Source organism: Tamandua tetradactyla, chromosome 16 (assembly GCF_023851605.1).
Source record: "Tamandua tetradactyla isolate mTamTet1 chromosome 16, mTamTet1.pri, whole genome shotgun sequence".
Lineage (NCBI taxonomy): Eukaryota > Metazoa > Chordata > Mammalia > Pilosa > Myrmecophagidae > Tamandua > Tamandua tetradactyla.
The window spans coordinates 12217217-12234571 of NC_135342.1; the positions used below are offsets into that span (position 1 = coordinate 12217217).

At 51.3% G+C, this 17355-nt stretch overlaps 1 protein-coding gene and 1 long non-coding RNA gene across 7 annotated transcripts in view; one reads left to right on the plus strand and one right to left on the minus strand.

The window, feature by feature from the left end:
• On the plus strand, positions 1–15702 carry HSD17B14 (hydroxysteroid 17-beta dehydrogenase 14). 5 transcript variants are annotated; one of them, XM_077131236.1, is made up of 9 exons: positions 1–277; positions 712–750; positions 828–931; positions 1422–1488; positions 3318–3421; positions 14349–14453; positions 14782–14849; positions 14967–15063; positions 15157–15702. In XM_077131236.1, exons 1-9 carry the CDS (start codon positions 190–192, stop codon positions 15322–15324), a joined length of 840 nt encoding a protein of 279 aa, XP_076987351.1. In that variant the 5' UTR covers positions 1–189; the 3' UTR covers positions 15325–15702. The 5 variants fall into 5 exon arrangements, with proteins under 5 accessions (XP_076987351.1, XP_076987352.1, XP_076987353.1 ...); XM_077131237.1 differs by having other exon boundaries at positions 3318–3409; XM_077131238.1 differs by having other exon boundaries at positions 849–931.
• LOC143658863 (uncharacterized) overlaps positions 4138–17355 on the minus strand; it is an 18434-nt gene continuing 5216 nt past the window's right edge. The window contains exons 3-4 of one of the 2 annotated variants that reach the window (XR_013163347.1): positions 17205–17342; positions 4138–5476 (exon numbers count right to left, since the gene is read on the minus strand). This is a non-coding gene — a long non-coding RNA (uncharacterized LOC143658863). Of the gene's footprint in view, positions 5477–16096; positions 17343–17355 lie in introns of those variants that run through there. The other variant, XR_013163346.1, reaches the window with a different exon arrangement.

Below are 17355 nucleotides of genomic sequence, written 5' to 3' on the forward strand. Positions count from 1 at the left end.
AGGGGCTGGGGTCGCACTTCCGGGTTTCCACCTTTCCGGCACCGCCCCCGAGGCCGGCCCGCGCGGATCCAGCCCCTGTTTAGCACTTGACCCGACGCCCCCCAGCTCCTCCCCGGATTCTGGGGTTGGAAGGGGGCCCAGAGTGAGGGACAGAGCGAGGGACGCAGCGAGACGGACAGTTGGGCCGGGATGGCCGCGGGCGCGCGCTACGCGGGGAAGGTGGTGGTGGTGAGCGGGGGCGCGCGCGGCATCGGCGCGGGGGTCGTGCGGGCCTTTGGTGAGTTGGGGGCTCGTGGGCTTTTGGGGCCTGGGGCTAAAGGTGTGGGAAGGGGGCCTCCAAGCCCGGCCTGAGGACCCGCATCCAGTCTCCATGGCTAAGGACAGGGTGCCGGCGGTCGCCTGGGGCCAGAGGTTTTGGCGGGGTGTTCAAAAGTTAGTTGGCCCTTCTCGGGGTCTCAGTTATGGTAGCTACAAATGGGTGGCTCGGGGAAGATGGGTTGCCCAGCCTTGGGGTTTACTCTGGAACCCAGGGGTGGAGGAAAGGAGCCAAGGCCTCGCCATGCTAGGGCCTCTGCCCTTTGTCCTTTGGGATCACGAGGAAAACACACGGGGGTGGGGGGGGGTTCTGCCCCACTGCAGGTGGCCTCAGGGGAGCAGCAGAGGCCATTGCCAAGGTACAGGCAGGTAATCAGTTGACTTTTCTATTCTCAGTGGAGAGTGGAGCCCAAGTGGTCATCTGTGACAAGGATGGTGAGGGACCCTCCGCCCTTGCCCCAGCCTTCCTCCCTCCCTCAGACCCCCGGGTCCCCCAGCCCCTTCTCCCTCAGACCCGGGGGGTCTCCCTGCAGAGTCCTGTGGCCGGGCCCTGGAGCAGGAGCTGCCTGGAACTGTATTTATTCGCTGTGATGTGACTCGGGAGGAAGACATGGCGGTAAGCCTGATTCCTGCCCCTGCTTCCTGTCGCTAGCGGCTACCATCTCATTTTCATGTCTTTCTCCACGAGGCTGAGGCTGTGGCAAAGCTGTCTCCTCTTCCTTCCCTCCTCTCCTCATTAAATTCCCCAAGGCATCAGCCCAATGTCATTTGCCCCTCCAGGCTCCACTGATTCTGCTGATGTCTCTCTGGAAAGTTCTCTTTTATTTCCGTCTTCTCCAGGGCTCTTATCACAGTTATCAGCTGCGTGGAAGTGACTAAGTCCCTCACAGTGAAGGAATTCCGTAACAATGTTTCCTCCCCCACCCCTCTCTCTGGGTCTCTGCCCCCTCTCCCTGGGTTTCCGTCCCCTCCTTTTTGTCCCTGGACTGACGATGGAAGTCTGCGTTGAACAGTCCGTTGGTATCTGACAGCCCTGGCGCCCCCTCACCGCCAGCTGTGGGGAGCTCCCTGGCCCCCGGCCTCTCACAGGACACCTTTCCCCACAGACCCTGGTTGGCGAGACCATCTGCCGCTTTGGCCGCCTGGACTGTGTGGTTAACAACGCTGGCCACCGTGAGTTGTGAGGTTGGGCCTTCCCCAGTGCCAGCCAACCTGCCGCCCTTCTATCGCCTCCTGTGCCTCTGTTTCCCCTTTCCCTGCCCCTCCTTCTCTCTATCCATGCTGGTAGAACAATGCAGCTATGGGATTCCCCAGGCCTGGACGCAAATCCTGGCTGTGTTCATCCCTGCTGTGTGCCCCCAGGCCCGTGTCTTCACTTCTCTGTGCCTCAGTTTCCATATCTCTACAATGAGGACAATAGTAATAATCATAAGTGTTTCCTTATAGGGTTGGTGTGAGTACTGAATGAGACCCAGCCTTGAGCCTGCCCCACTTACATTCCATCACCACTGTAGCTGCTCCCTGCCTTGTAGCTTCAGTCTGCCCATCTGTGAAGTGAGGCCCATGGCCTTTCTCTTAGCTGATGACAGCAAGGCTGCCCCGTGGTGCATGGTTTATAGGACTTGGTAAGGTGGCTTCGAAGGGAAATTACCACTGACTTCATGACTGGCCTTTGTAGGAATGCCTCAGTGTGGTAAACCGGGGCTCAGAGAGGTGACCTGGCTGGCCTGGCATCTCCCTTGTCAGCTGGGCAACTTTGAGCAAGTGACTCACCCTCTCTGGGCTGTATCTTCCTCCTCACGTTGTTGTAAGGGTTTAAAGAGATGGCGGTTGCTACTTTGTCCTTTCTGCGTCCCTTATCCCTTCTACAAATACATATTGAGCAACTACAAATACAGTACATAGATCTCTATGTACGTACATATGTACATCTCTGTGTCTCTATTGACAGAGAGGACAGGAACATGACAAAGTGGTGGCAACTGATGCCATGAGACAACTTCCTATCCCTGGGCTTTGCTTCTATCTCCCTGCCCCATCCTTCCGTTTGGCCCCTAACGTTGTCTTCAGATGACTCAGTTTCCTTCTTTTCCCACTTCTTATCTTTCCCATCATCCTCTATCCCCCCCCCCCCACCTGTTTGTCTTCTGGCTGTTGGTTTTTCTATCTCTCTTCCCATAGTTCCCAGATTCCTCCTATTTATTTAACCAACATGGTTGCAGTACAAACTGTCAGGTACAAATATTGACCCAGGAAATTTCTAAGCCCAAGGCCTAGATGTTACCCTCATGGAGTAGGTGTGGAAATTGAAGCAAAGAGAGGGGAAGTGCCAACCCAAGTCCCGCAGCCAGAAAGTGTCAGGGCTGGGGTTCTAGTTTGCTAGCTGCCGGAATGCAACACACCAGAGATGAATTGGCTGCTAATGAAAGGGGATTTATTTCGTGAAAAACGTGTCGTTCTTCAGAGGAAAGGCAGCTAACTTTCAACTCAGGTTCTTTCTTATGTGGGAAGGCACAGGGTGATCTCTGCTGGCCTTCTCTCCAGGCCTCTGGGTTCCAACAACTTTCCCCTGGGTGATTCCTTTCTGCATCTCCAAAGGCCTGGGCTGAGCTGCGAGTGCTGAGATGAGGTATGCTGAGCTGCTTGGGCTGTGCTACGTTGAGCTCTCTCATTTTAAACACCAGCTGATTAAATCAAACACCATTCATTGCAGCAGGCACGCCTCCTAGCCCACTGCAGAGGTAATCAACAACAGATGAGGTTCACCTGACTCATGTCCATGTCATCGGCTCATGTCCACAGCAACAGAACTAGGCACGTTCACCTGGCCAAGTTGACACCTGAACCTAATTACCACAGCTGGGATTTGAACCCAGGCCCCAGGGGCTGGTCTCTCCCTCTCTGAACCACTCTGCCTACTCCACCAGGCACCCTCGGTGCCCCTCCCTGCGCTCCTCTCACGTGCCCCTCTTCTCTCTGCCTGTCCACCCCACCCTGCTTAGACCCACCCCCGCAGTGGCCCGAAGAGACCTCTGCCCAGGGCTTCCGACAGCTGCTGGAGCTGAACCTTCTGGGGACATACAGCCTGACCAAGGTGAGAGTTCAGGTAGGGTCTGTGTGGCCTGAGAATAGAATGCCTTCTGTCTCTTGGCTTGAACTCCTTGATCTGATGACTTTCTGTTCTTTGTTGCAAATAAATGGTGCAGATCTCCACAGCCAGGAATAGCTACCCATGTAGCTGCATGCCCCAGTCTTTTTGAGAACCTTCCAGAACCTTCCATCAGCGGGCAGACAGTGGCAAATGAAACAGAGAAAAGCCCCTGTCTTGGGGAGCTGATATTCTTGGAAGGAGACAGATAGTAAACAAGCAAATTTATCATAGCATTTCAGGGAGCAATAAGTGCTGTGAACAGAAACAATGAAGGGAAGTGTAAGGGGATAAAGAGGGATGCAGATGTGACTGTGCCATCTTATGAAACTTACTCCTCATGGCACTTCCCACGCAGACAGAAGAGAGAGAGAATCGTCTATTGCATCCCCTGTGCTCCTCACCCAGCACCAGCGATGATCAATATTCTGTTGTTATCTCTCCCCTGACCCCACCCCCCTTTTCTTTAGCTGAAGTATTTTAGAGCAAGCTCCAGACATCATATTATTTCATTTATAAATAATTCAGCATGCGGCTTTTTTTTTGAAAAGGGTACATGTATGCTCTTTCACAAAGGAGGTCAGGGAAGGCTTCTTGAGAGAAGACATGTAAGTCAAGACCCTGAGGTGCAGGGGGAGAGCAATCCAGACTTCTCTGTGAGGGAAATAGCCAGTGCAAAGGCCCTGGGGTGAAACTACTTGGCATAGGTACAGGAGCAAGTGTGAGGAGGCAGATGTGGCTGGAGCCGGCTGAGCGTGGGGGACAGGGTAGGAGAGGAGGGCAGATGGGGAGGGGAATGTGATGGGGACAAAAGGGGTCAGACCAATGGGGCCTGGGGTCCATGCCTGAGGCTTCTGAGCAGGCACAGGGGATGAGAGCACCCACTGGTGGCTGTGAGGGGGCCGCACTGAGGGGCTGAGCGCTGAAGCCAGGCACTTCATGAGGAAGGGGCTGCAGGGGGTCCTGGTGGGAGGTGATGGTGGCTCAGAGCAGGCCAGAGGAGTAGCTGTGGGTGTGGTGGAAAGTGGGCATCTTCTGGATCCATTCTTCAAGGTAGAGTCGTCTGGGTTTCTTTATAGGCCAGATGTGGGGGTGAGAAAGAAAGGAGTGGGGGACCATGCCGAATGCCAGGCACCGGGGCCCACCAGATGTCCACGTGGGCATGGCAAGCAGGCTTGGGGGTTTGTGGGGCTGGGGTGAGAGGTGGGGTCTGAAGACCTTGGTTCTGGAAGTCTGGCTCGAGGCTGGAAGAGTGTACACTTGGGGTAGTGAGTGTAGACAGAGAAGAGGAGAGAAGCCCAGGGAATGGGCTCCGGGGTGCAGCGTGGGTGGGGGAGCTTAGGAGTCCCCGGGGACATGCTGACTCTGAGGTCCTATGTGAGATCCATATGTCTCCGAGCATTGGCATACCCCTGGCTACTACCCCCAGCTTTTGTTGGCTTTCTAAGATTGATCACCCACTTAAAAGCACCCCTGTGCAAGCCATAGCCCACGAGAGGCTTATATGCATGTGTGCTTTACTGGTTGCCAGCATTTAAAAAAAGATTGCATGCAAATATTTGAATTTTTGGTTTCTCTGGAGGTGGTCTGCTAGATGCAACCCAGCTCTCCATTGCACCCCAGTCCCCACCTCTCCCTATTGGATTCCCTGGACCCTGTTACTTGCAAATGGCCCAAGTGGCAGCCTGGTGCAGGAATTAAGGGTCGAGATTCTGGAACCAGCCTGCGTAAGTTGACATCTGCTACTTCCTAACTTCCACATAGGGCAAGTAACTCCACGTTTCTGAGCTTGTTTTCTTTTCTAGAAAAAGCAGGTGATACAGTCCCTAATTCCAGGTTGTGCTGAGGAGTAAATGAAGAACTGCCCACAAAGCCCTTAGAACGTGTCTCCTGGCCTAGAGTTTGCCCTCTGCGAGCTCTTATTGATCATGAACCTTGCTCCTTAGAGTTTCTTGTGAGCAGCCCGTTTCAATCCATTGGAGATCCTTGCCATATTTGTTGAGCTTATGGTGCCTGCAGGAAAAAAGAGGGAGAAGGTGAGATTTGAGCCAAACTCCGAGTGGGAGGGAGGGAAGCAGAGAAGTAGGGCACAGGGTGTTTTCACACAGCAAGAAAAGGGTGTGCAAAGGCCCTGGGGCAGGAGCCACCTGGGTGCATTTTAAAAACATTCCCCATTTCCAACCAAAGCAAGTATAATATACTTGCTTCTGTTAGTACCTCCTACTATCCGCCACCCAGACACCATATAATTTTACCACTAAGAACTTTATATGTGCCACAAATGGATTAGAATGTGTTTTTTTCTTTTAGCTTTTAATTTTGACCTGATTTAAGAAAAGTTGCAAGCATAGTACAGAGAATTCCTGTATACCTATGCTCCCTATTATTCACATTTTGTGACATTTGCTTTGTTCCTCTGTCAGTCTGTCATTGATTGGTTATCTCTCTATCATCATCATCTATTTTCCCTTCTGAATTATTTGACAGCGAGTTGCAGACGTGACAACCCTTTATCCCTAAGTACTTGGCAGTATATTTTATAAAAAACAAGAACATTCTGTTATACAATCACGAGATACTCCAAATTGGGGAACGAACACTGATGCCATGGTTTTAGCTGACTTATAGATCTGACTCATTAGTAGAATTTTGAAGCCTAACCACAGTGAGACCTATAAAAAGCAGTGGGTTCTCTGAGCTCAAATGACCAATTTCTGAGACCCTGGGGAAGGGAAAGAGTTTCTTGCTAGGCCCGAGCTCAGATGGCTTATTGGTCTAAACATCTGTCTCTTTGAGCTGCAGTAATTCTGTAGTTTTAGAGTTCCAAAATGTGGGCACGTGTTAGGATTATGAGCACAATGGCTCGAAATGACGTGGTTAGAGTATGATCTAATTATTGAGAATGCACAGATCAACTCGCGCTCAGCCACAGAATGTATGTAAGAAACGGGAGACTTCATATGACGATGGGGTGATTTTTAGTATTATAATGAGGTACAGGGCACTTCCAGGTTAAAGTCTGAGCCACTGTGCATGTCAGGCAGGTTCATTTTGGTTAGAGCCAGTTGCATCTAACAAGATAACTTTGGAATTGGGGTGAGTTCATTCTGGACTGACTCAGGGCCCTTCATGAATAAACATTAGGGGCTGTCTTTAGTGATGATAAGATTCTAAAGTTGAAAAACAGGGAAAAGGGGTACAGGTGAGGGTCAGTCACGAGGTTTTTACAGTCACAATAAATAAAGGCCATGTAGTTATACAGTCGTTACCAGAGATCCAGGCAGATGAATTACAGTTCAGTAATTTCAGATATATCCTTCTGGTTTCTTTTAATATGCTAGGAAGTGAAAAGGGGAATTTCCATATGATGATTTTTGTAATCACGATTGTCTGTTAAATCCTAGCGTCTGGGTGTTGGCAGTAGCATGGTCACCCCTGTGTTTGGGTGGGTGTCCCCAGAAGCAGGCCGCACACGGGCTTGGTGTGCAGGGTGAGCCCCGGAAACACCGCGGGGGGTGAGGGGCAGCTCTAGACTGGAAGGTCACTGGCAAAGTGTGTCACCCAGGAAGTTGGCCTCTTGGCAGCTGGGGTGCGATCCCTGGGAGAACGCGGAGTCAACACGGAATGGGCCCCTCACTGCCACTCCCCACCAGGAGGTGAGGGAGAGCAAAAAAAAGGTTTTATAATTAAAATGTAAATTTAACTTTATGTGAAAACATGTTTAAAAAGCAGAAAAATAGAGCAGGTGAATAATGCTCAAATGCTGTATTTAAACTGTTCACATCTTGTCATAACACATACCCTATGCATATTGTTGTTTTGGCCAAAGTATTGTAACGTACACTGTACCAGCATGACAGCTCATCTCCTATTACTTTCGTGGGCACTGCTTAAAAATTAGGACATTTTCTTACTTAACCAAAATAACGCTAGATCGCCAAATGACGTTAATTCCTTAATATCATCTACTACTCACACCCTATTTATTTATTTTTATTTTTTGTTTGGTTTTTTCAATTTATTTATTTATTTATTAAACATAAGCACATACAAACACAAACATTCCTACCATGTGATCATTCTACTCACACCCTATTTATTTTTATTTTTTGTTTGGTTTTTTCAATTTATTTATTTATTTATTAAATATAAGCACTTACAAACACAAACATTCCTACCATGTGATCATTCCATTCTTGATATATAATCAACTCACAATATCATCACATAGTTGTTTAATCATCATCATGATCATTTCTTAGAACATTTGCATCAATTCAGAAAAAGAAAAAGAAAACAAAATTCATGCATACTATACCCCTTACCCCTCCCTTTCATTAATCACTAGCATTTCAGTCTACTAAATTTATTTTAACATTCGTTCCCCTATTTATTTTTTTAAATTTATTAATTAAAAAAAATTAACAACAAACAAACAAAACATTAAGATATCATTCCATTCTACATATATAATCAGTAATTCTTAATATCATCACATAGTTGCATATTCATCATTTCTTAGAACATTTGCATCAATTCAGAAAAAGAAATAAAACGAAAACAGAATAAAAAAAAGATTATACCTACCATACCCCTTACCCCTCGCTTTCATTGATCACTAGCATTTCAAACTAAATTTATTTTAACATTTGTTCCCCCTATTATTTATTTTTAATCACATGCATTACTCATCTGTCGATAAGGTAGATAAAAGGGGCATCTTCACAATCACACAGTCACATTGTGAAAGCTATATCATTATACAATCATCATCAAGAAACATGGCTACTGGAACACAGCTCTACATTTTCAGGCAGTTCCCTTCAGCCTCTCCATTACACTAACTAGAAAGGTTATATCGACTTAATGCGTAAGAATAACCTCCAGGATAACCTCTCGACTCTGTTTGGAATCTCTCAGCCATTGACACTTTATTCTGCGTCATTTCTCTCTTCCCCCTTTTGGTGGAGAAGGTTTTCTCAATCCCTTGATGCTGGGTCTCAGCTCATTCTAAGGTTTTTCTCAATCCCTTGATGCTGAGTCTCAACTCATTCTAGGATTTCTGTCCCACATTGCCAGGAAGGTTCACACCCCTGGGAGTCATGTCCCACGTAGACGGGGAGGGTGGTGAGTTTGCTTGTTGTGTTGGCTGGAGAGAGAGGCCACATCTGAGCAACAAAAGAGGTTCTCTTGGAGGTGACTCTTAGGCCTAATTTTAAGTAGGCTTAGCCTATCCTTTGTGGGGTTAAGTTTCATATGAACAAACCCCAAGATTGGGGGCTCAGCCTGGTGCTTTGGTTGTCCACACTGCTTGTGAGAATATCAAGAATTCAACTTTGGGAGGTTGAATTTTCTCCCTTTCGCACGATTCCCCGAAGGGGACTTTGCTAATACTTTTTTATTCACTGTTCAAATTACTCTGGGATTTATCGGGGCATCACTGTTGTCCCTGAATGTTTTATTACATTTGGTTGGTTGACACCAGGACACAGGCCAGGTCTGCCCGTTGCATTTGTTCTTCCTGAGGGTTGAAACTTTTGTCTGCTCATTTATGCCTCTATCCAAACACCTAAAATAGTTCCTGTTGCAAAGAAATCTCTCCACATGCAGAAGCCACTGCCATCATCACCACCACCACTATCATTTTTTTTTTAGTGTCCTCACTTGGTTGTACAATCATCATCACTCTCAATTTTAGCCGCTTTTCATTGCTCCGAAGAGAAAAATAACAGATAAACATACCCTCACCAAAGAGAAAATCCAAAATTTCCCTTAACTCTTGTCCCTCCCCCCGAATTATTTACCCCTTGCGTTGCTGTGATTCTGGTGGTGTCTTCTGTTAAATATAGGCCATAGCTTGCGATAGTAGTTTCCCTCCTATGCCCCTCTATTATTATTGTTTTATTGTGAAAATAACATATATACAAAAGAGCAATAAATTTCAAAGCACACCACAATTAGTCATAGAACAAATTTCAGAATTTGGTATGGGTTACAATTCCACAATATTAGGTTTTCCTTCTAGCTGTTCCAAGAGGACCGGGGACTAGAGGAACTATCAATATAATGATTCAGAAATCACACTCATTTGTTAAACCCTACCTTCTCTGTATAACTCCACCATCTCCTTTGAGCTTTCTCGCAATCTTTAGGGTTTTTTGGGCTATACCCTAGCCTTTTCATGCTGGGAGGGGCTGTTGATGATATGGAATGGGGGTGGGACTAGCTGATGTTCTGGAGAGGCTGGGCCCTCTGGGTTTCAGGACTTATCTGGCCTAGGAACCCATCTGGAGGGTGTAGGGTCCTGGAAAGCGACGATAGTGCATGGAACCTTTGCAGAATCTCAGATAAAGCCCTTAGGTATTCTTTAGGGTGGGCAGGAATGGTTTTGGTTAGGTTTGGCAAACTATGATAAATAGCAATATCTAGCTGAAGCTTACTTAAGAGTAGCCTTCAGGGTAGCCTCTCAACTCTATTTGAACTCTCTCAGCCACTGATACCTTATTAGGTATACTTCTTAACCCCCTTTTGGTCAGTTTGGCATTGTTGTTCCCACGCCGCCAGGGCCAGGCTCATCCCTGGGAGTCATCCCCCACGCCGCCAGGGCCAGGCTCAACCCTGGGAGTCATCCCCCACGCCGCCAGGGCCAGGCTCAACCCTGGGAGTCATCCCCCACGCCGCCAGGGCCAGGCTCAACCCTGGGAGTCATCCCCCACGCCGCCAGGGCCAGGCTCATCCCTGGGAGTCATCCCCCACGCCGCCAGGGCCAGGCTCATCCCTGGGAGTCATCCCCCACGCCGCCAGGGCCAGGCTCATCCCTGGGAGTCATCCCCCACGCCGCCAGGGCCAGGCTCATCCCTGGGAGTCATCCCCCACGCCACCAGGGCCAGGCTCATCCCTGGGAGTCATCTCCCATGCCGCCAGGAGACTCACGTCCCACATAGCAGGGAGGGTATATGCCCGTCTATTATTGACTCTTTGAACAAGATTCATACCTTTGAAAAAGGTATGCAAAACATATTTACATTTGTAGTATTAGTCACTCAGATACATGGCTCTGTACAACCCCTTTCAATCATATTCACCTTCCATATGGCAATATTACTTATAAACCCGCTAATGAACCACCCTCACTTCTATCCATTCCCTTACATATACATTAACCTCATTAGGTAACCATTCACCCATTTCTAGCTTCTGTGTATCTCTAGGTCCCCTCTATTCTGTATTATAAGTCTCTGGGTTTACCTTTACCAAGGTCATAATAGCGAAGTTATACAATATCTGTCCTTTTGTGTCTGGTTTATTTCACTCAGCATCATGTCCTCAAGGCTCGTCCCTGCTGTCACACACATTCTCACTATCGTTTTTACCATCATTGCCACCAGAATCCCTTGAGAATTCTTTTGTCAATTCTGGGGCGCCAGTCCAAACCACTGAATCAGAAGCTCTGTGTCTCTGCCCTCTAAATCTGCTTTTTTTTTTTTTTTTTTTTTTTTGCATGGGCAGGCACTAGGAATCAAACCGGTGTCTCTGGCATGAGACCTGCTGAGTCTCAAACCTGCTGAGCCACCGTGGCCCGCCCTAAATCTGCATTTTTAAACTGTCTCCTTGGTGGGCTTTGATGCAAGCAAAAGTTCGTGATTCCCTAAACTGGGACAAAAGGGGGGTGGGGGTGCAACTGGGAAATCGAGAATAAACAAATGACCGTGATTACTGAACATTCAATAGATATTTTTCTTCCTTTATTGTAGAATAGGAGGAAGTTAATACCCGAAATGAACTGGAACTCCACTAGTTTTGACTTGTTTTTAGTTTCTATTCTAATGGTTATTGCGGCCTGCTCTCAGCCCTGTGTTACTATTATAATAGTACCAACTCCATCCCCCCTCATTTGAATCCAGAAAAACCCTGAACTTCTACACTCAGGGATAGATTCTGGAGCTGACAGACCATCTGTTCTGCATCGCACAATAAACTCTTTCTCTCCTTGAAGCCCCAGGGCCGTGGATCGGCAGTTACGTGCATCAGGCAGAGACACCCCCCCACCCCCGTCTTTGGTCCAGATGGAGACGATGAGAGAGATTTTTGTAGTAAAGGAAGTGCGTGAGATCGGTGGAGGGGGGTGGTGCAGTAGGGAACCGCGGGAGGGGTTTGAGCACAGACCTGGCAGCTGTCAGTCTCAGCGCTGGGAGACCTTTTCCCTTTCCCTTCATGCGTTCACTTGTTTGTTAAATACTGTCTGAGTGGTGGGTCGGGCGAACCCGTCCCAGGTGCTGGGGATAAAGCAGGGAGCGGGCCGCACGTGCTCCCCGCCCGAGGCGTTGATATCCAGGGGCAGCCAGTGAACCCCAGAGATGAGCACCCATGGGTGAGTGGTCTCCGAGCTAGGAGGGGGAATGCGGGGGGTGAGGGGTGGCTCTGGGAGTGTGGCAGGGAGAATCTGACTTGCAGTGGGGTCCTGGCAGACTTTCCTGGAAAAGTGACATCTGAGCCCCATGAACCAGCTGAGGGGGTGGAGCAGGCAGTGGCCAGTCTTCCTGGCAGAGAAGCGGCCCAGGCACGGGGCCTGGTGATGGGCGGGCTTGGTGCTGTTGACAGGGCGGTGCAGGGAGGGGTTGTGGGGTGGGGAGAGGACAGCCAGATCCTGCAGGCCTGGAGGCCTCGGGCAGGAGTCTGGGCTGCATGTCCAGAGTAATATGGAGCCATGCAAGGGGCTTGAGTGGGGAAGGGATGTGATCCAGTGCATAGTACTGAAAGATCACTGTGGCTGTTGCAGAGGGAACAAGAGCAGGGTAGAGCGAGCGTGGGGGCAGGAAACCCAGTACCAGGAGGTGGTGCTTTTGTCCATGTGGGGAGTGTGACCTTCGAGGCCCCACCTGATTTGGCCCCTTCCGCTCTGACCTTGCCTCACCCCCCCCCCCCGTCTTCCTTGCCCCTCCCCCAGACACCCCCAGGACTCACACTCACATTCCGACCCCCTTTCTCAGATGCCACCTGCCCGCAACCCTTTTTAAAACTGCGCACTCCGCAGAGCTCCCTGCCCCTCATCCCACTCCTTGCTCCATTTCCCTAATCCCAATCCAGCAGATCCTTGAGTCTGCCCCTCAAGGGCGGGGGTCTGTCTCTCTCTCTGGTTCCAGTGGTTTCCCCAGCATTTCCCACAGCGCCTGGCATCTAGTCGGCGCTTAATAAAAGTTCGCCCAACAAATGAAGGAAATGGAGGGAACTGAATGTATAGATTCCGGTGATCCTCCGGTGGGACAGCTGCCAGGGCTGGGTGATGGATGGGAGAAGCCACCTAACGCCCCCTGGAGAAGGCTCCAGCTCTCTGGCCTGAAAACCTGGGGAAAAGTGGGTGCAGGTCTGGGGGTGGGGATGGGGCGACGCGGTGAGTTTCATCAGCGAGACCTTGCGACCCCCGCCCCCCTTGCGCACATGCTCCAGTCCACCACACCAGGCTGGGGAAAGCAGGCCCTTGGCGTCCTGGGAAAATCTTCTGTGCTCAGGGGATCTGGCCTCAGCCTGCCCAGGTGGCAAATTCTGCCGCTGTCACATGTCCTGCATTAGATTCCCCCACCACCGTCCCTTCCTCGGTCTCTTCAGCTGTGAAATGGGGCTGCAGTGGGACCTGGGAGGGTTGGTGGGAAGATTTACCGAACTTAGAGCCGGTAGAGCCTTACTAGGTCCTCAATTCATTTATCCATTCATTCATTCCAAAGATATTGAATGAGCACCTACTGTGTCCTGAGGAGGAAACAAAGTAAAGACAGCCATTTCAGGCATCTCTGATGGGTGTTTGCATTTTGATGGAGGAGACAGAACGCGATAAGCAAGCGAAGGGTGTATAGCATGTCAGGTGGAGGCTGTGGCAAGAGGGAAAAATAAATCGGGAAGAGGGATCCTGGATTCGGGGCTGGGCAGGTGGCAGTTTTAGAACGCTCAGGGAAGGCATCACTGAGAAGCTGACATCTGAACACGATCTGAAGGAAGCCACCTGTCCCAGGTTTTAGCACCAAATGTCCTCTGTCCCCAGAAACCTCTTTAGTCCTAAGCAACCCAGAATGGTGGGTCACCAGAGGAGTGCGTCAGAGCAAATGCAAAGGCCCTGAGGTTAGAATCCGCAGGGTGAATTTGAAGATACAGCGCTAAGAAAAGGGTGGGAGCATTTTTAAGGGAGAGGTTAAGGTTTGAAAAAGCTGGTGGGGCCAAGCAGAAAGGCAGTTAGTTCGGAGTCCCCACCTGGCAGCCCCTCGGGTCCCCGGCTTGTGCTCGTTAACCTTGAGTGACAGGAAAAGGCCTGGTCTGGCTAGGTCAGCTGCCCAGGACCCACGAGGGGAAGGGGGAAGGAGATAACAATGAGGGTTTATTCAAGGTCATGTAGAGTGAAGGGAGGGGACAGCAGAGCCAGGTAGCCAGGGAGGGGCAGGGGAGAGGTTGGCAGGAGAAAGAGTGCGTTTTGGAAGGCTTCCCATGTCACATTCTGACCACAGCGCCCCATAAGGCTCTCAGAACCATCCCCCCTCCATGGATAGAGCTTCCTTTTAGTTTGCAAGACATGCAGTCTTCTGAGTTTCTTTCATTTTCCAGTTTTGATAGGGATAGGAGTTTAAGAAATAAACAAAGACCAGAGAGAGGGGGACAGAGACCCAGTAAGAGACAGAGAAAGGAAGCCTTCCAGAAGAGGAGCAACCTCTGTTTGTGCTGAGACTCAGAGGCCCTAGGATAAAGCAGAAAGGAAGAGACCCAGGGCTCTGGGGTGGACCAAGCACCTGCTGGGGTGAGGGACAGCATGGCCTTCTCCTTTATCATGGCCTGCAGCTGGGAGGGCTGGGGTGGGGGGTGTCCCAGGGCTCGGGGCTCATCCTCCCTCCCGCCTCCGCAGCTCGCCCTCCCCCACCTGCGCAAGAGCCGGGGAAACATCATCAACATCTCCAGCCTGGTCGGGGCAATTGGCCAGTCCCGGGCGGTGCCCTATGTGGCCACCAAGGTACACAGGCCTCCCCCCGCTTCTCCTTGCCCTGCCTGACCCCCATGGGCTTCAGTCCTGAGACCAGACTCTTAGGACCAGGGTCTAGGAAGGTCTCCAGGCCCTGGGGGAGCCCTGGGACACCCCCCACCACTCCCAGCCTGAGACCTGAGCATCGGGGACAAGTTGGTAAGCACCAAGCATCTCCCAAGCACCAGGCAAGTGCGTCTGAATAAAGCCAGCAGGGAAGGCATGACTCGCCTATCCCAATGCCCTTGGTTGGGAAGGGAGGACAGGAGGGTCCCTATAAGGCAGGGGCCGAGCTCTCTTCCCGGCCCGTTTCCTGCAGGGGGCAGTGACCGCCATGACCAAGGCCTTGGCCTTGGACGAGAGTCAATATGGCGTCCGTGTCAACTGGTGAGCAGCCCCACCCACCCCCACCCCGGGGGCCCTGAGAAGAGTGGGAGTGGGTCAGCTGGGAGATCCATGAGCAGGCTGGAGAAGACTATCTGGATCCTGCCTCCCTCCCCCCAGTATCTCTCCAGGGAACATCTGGACCCCAATGTGGAAGGAGCTAGCAGCCTTGACCCCGGACCCTGCTGCCACCATTCTAGAGGGCACGTTGGCCCAGGTGGGAGTGGGGGGCCAGGTCCCGCGTGGCATGGGGGTGGTGGAGAGATGGGGGCACCCCCTCACCACCCTCTTCTCCCCCTTATTTCCCCAGCCCCTGGGCCGCATGGGCCAGCCAGCCGAGGTGGGGGCCGCGGCCGTGTTCCTGGCCTCCGAGGCCTCCTTCTGCACAGGCATTGAGCTGTTTGTGACCGGGGGTGCGGAGCTGGGATATGGGGGCAAGGCCAGTCGGGAGGCCCCCACTGGAACCACCCCTTCCTGATTTCCCCCGCCCCCACAGGGACCTCCTCCGTGCCGAGGACCCTCCCACCCCATACAAAGTCCTCCAGCCTCCACCGGGGGCAGCCCCCAAACCGTGAGACTCCATCCGCACACCCAGAAGCGCCGCCCACCTCCCAGTCCCCGTGACGGGGGGGTTGCGGGCCCGGGGGAGTGACCTTCCATTTATTTTCCGCCCTTCGGCCCCACCAGGATCCCCACCCTCCCCCCTTGTCCTCCCCACCCTGGGAGACAACATCCTGCGGACCTCACGGCCTGGAGCTCCCAGCAGCGGGAGAACCGCACCCAGCGCTCATTAAACGGCCCGCGGGGAGAGTCTATTAACCGTTAATTTGGAGCTAATGGAGGAGGAGAAGCGAAACGGTCTCGTGATTTTTTTTTTTTTTAATACATGGGCAGGCACCGGGAATCGAACCTGGGTCCTCTGGCATTCCAGGCGTTCTTGCCTGCTGAGCCACCCTGGCCCGCCCAGTCTCTGGATTCTTGACCCTTAAAGGATGGAGCCGGCTGCGACGAGGGAAGAGGAGGCGGGGGGTGGAGACTCCTGGGTCCTGGGGCGGGGGAGGGCGCGGACCTGGGATCGCAGCAGCTGGGGAGCGGGGCCAGCCCAGGTGAGGGGGTGGGGCCGCAGAGCCAGTGCGGATTGGCCGCGGCGGGGGCGTGTAGCGATCACTGATTGGCTGCGGCTAGGGGGGCGAGGCCCACGGGCCCCGCCCCCCAAGCCCTGGGCTAGGTGGGGGCGGGGAGAGGACTCGGGTTGGGCTGCTGGGAGCTGAGCGGATGGGGGAGGGAGGGCAGTGCACCGGGGACAGGATTTGAGGGCGGAAGTTTCGGGCACAAAGTGTCTCAGGGTAAAGTTTCGGTGGCACAACGGCCTGGGGCCCGGATTTTTTTTTTAATGTAATGTTTTGTGATTTTTTTTTTTTTTTTGCATGGCACCAGAAATCGAACCCGGGTCTCCGGCATGGCAGACAAGAACTCTGCCTGCTGAGCCGCCATGGCCCGCCTAATAAAATTTTTTTTAAACAAACCATTGTGCCAAGTCAAAGAAACCAGAGAAGGTTTACAGCAGTCGTATAAAAACAAAGTTCCCATATAGCCCTCATTGTTGACACTTTGCATTAGTGTGTTATCTTTGCTACAGCTGATGAAAGAATATTAAAATTTTACTAACTATAGTCCCAGAGTTTGCATAAAGTGTATTTTTACCCATACCACCCTATTATTAACACCTTGTAATTGTATAGTAATTAGTTATGATTCATGAAAGAACATTCTGTATCTGTACAATTAACCACAGTCCATCCTCCACAGCAGTGTACACTGTGCTGTATTAGGGCCGGATTTTGAGGACACACCGGGGACAGGACTTTTGGTGTCACAGTAACCTAGGAGCAGTAGTTTAGGGGACCCTGACACGGCAGGCTTTGAGGACACAGTGACCGAGGGCCACGATAGGGGGAGCCCTGATGCAGACTTGAATTTCTAGGAATTAGAGGGACTCGGAGGGACTGTAAACAAGCTAACTGCCTCGGGGGGGGGGGTGTCCTGAATTGAGGGGACACTCACGAAGGGGTGAGCCTATTCCAAGGCTTCCTGTTTCTGATCTTGGAAGTTTACTGATGAGTGGGGGGCGGAAATTCAGGCCTCGCTGATGACAGAATCACGGTGAACCGAGGGTGTTTTTAATCTCTTTATAAACGCTACCAGGAATATACATTGATCATCTCGGTGGCAGGAAAAACCATATTCCGAAAGGAAGTATCAAGACTGCAGAATGAAACTACCCCTTCATCACCACCTGCCCCCTTTCCCCTTCCAAGGACTTTTCTCCATATCATTTCCGCTTTCCCGGGCCTTTACTTGCTATCTGCAGGCCTGATGGTGTGCAGAGAATGGTTTTCCCTTTCAGAAAGGGCTCGAGAGAGGCGAAGCCTGCTGCTCCTCGCCTTTGCCCTCTGGCATAGGCTGCAGGTCCACGTTGGCGCTCGGCGACATTCCCTATACAAATGCA

Excerpts from the sequence above, each read along its gene's own strand:
- HSD17B14 (XM_077131236.1), top strand. The coding sequence starts at position 190 with ATGGCCGCGGGCGCGCGCTACGCGGGGAAGGTGGTGGTGGTGAGCGGG. Across the intron at positions 751-827 it reads GGTCATCTGTGACAAGGATG|ACCCGGGGGGTCTCCCTGCA; the intron begins GTGAGGGACCCT and ends CTTCTCCCTCAG. Across the intron at positions 1,489-3,317 it reads GGTTAACAACGCTGGCCACC|ACCCACCCCCGCAGTGGCCC; the intron begins GTGAGTTGTGAG and ends CACCCTGCTTAG.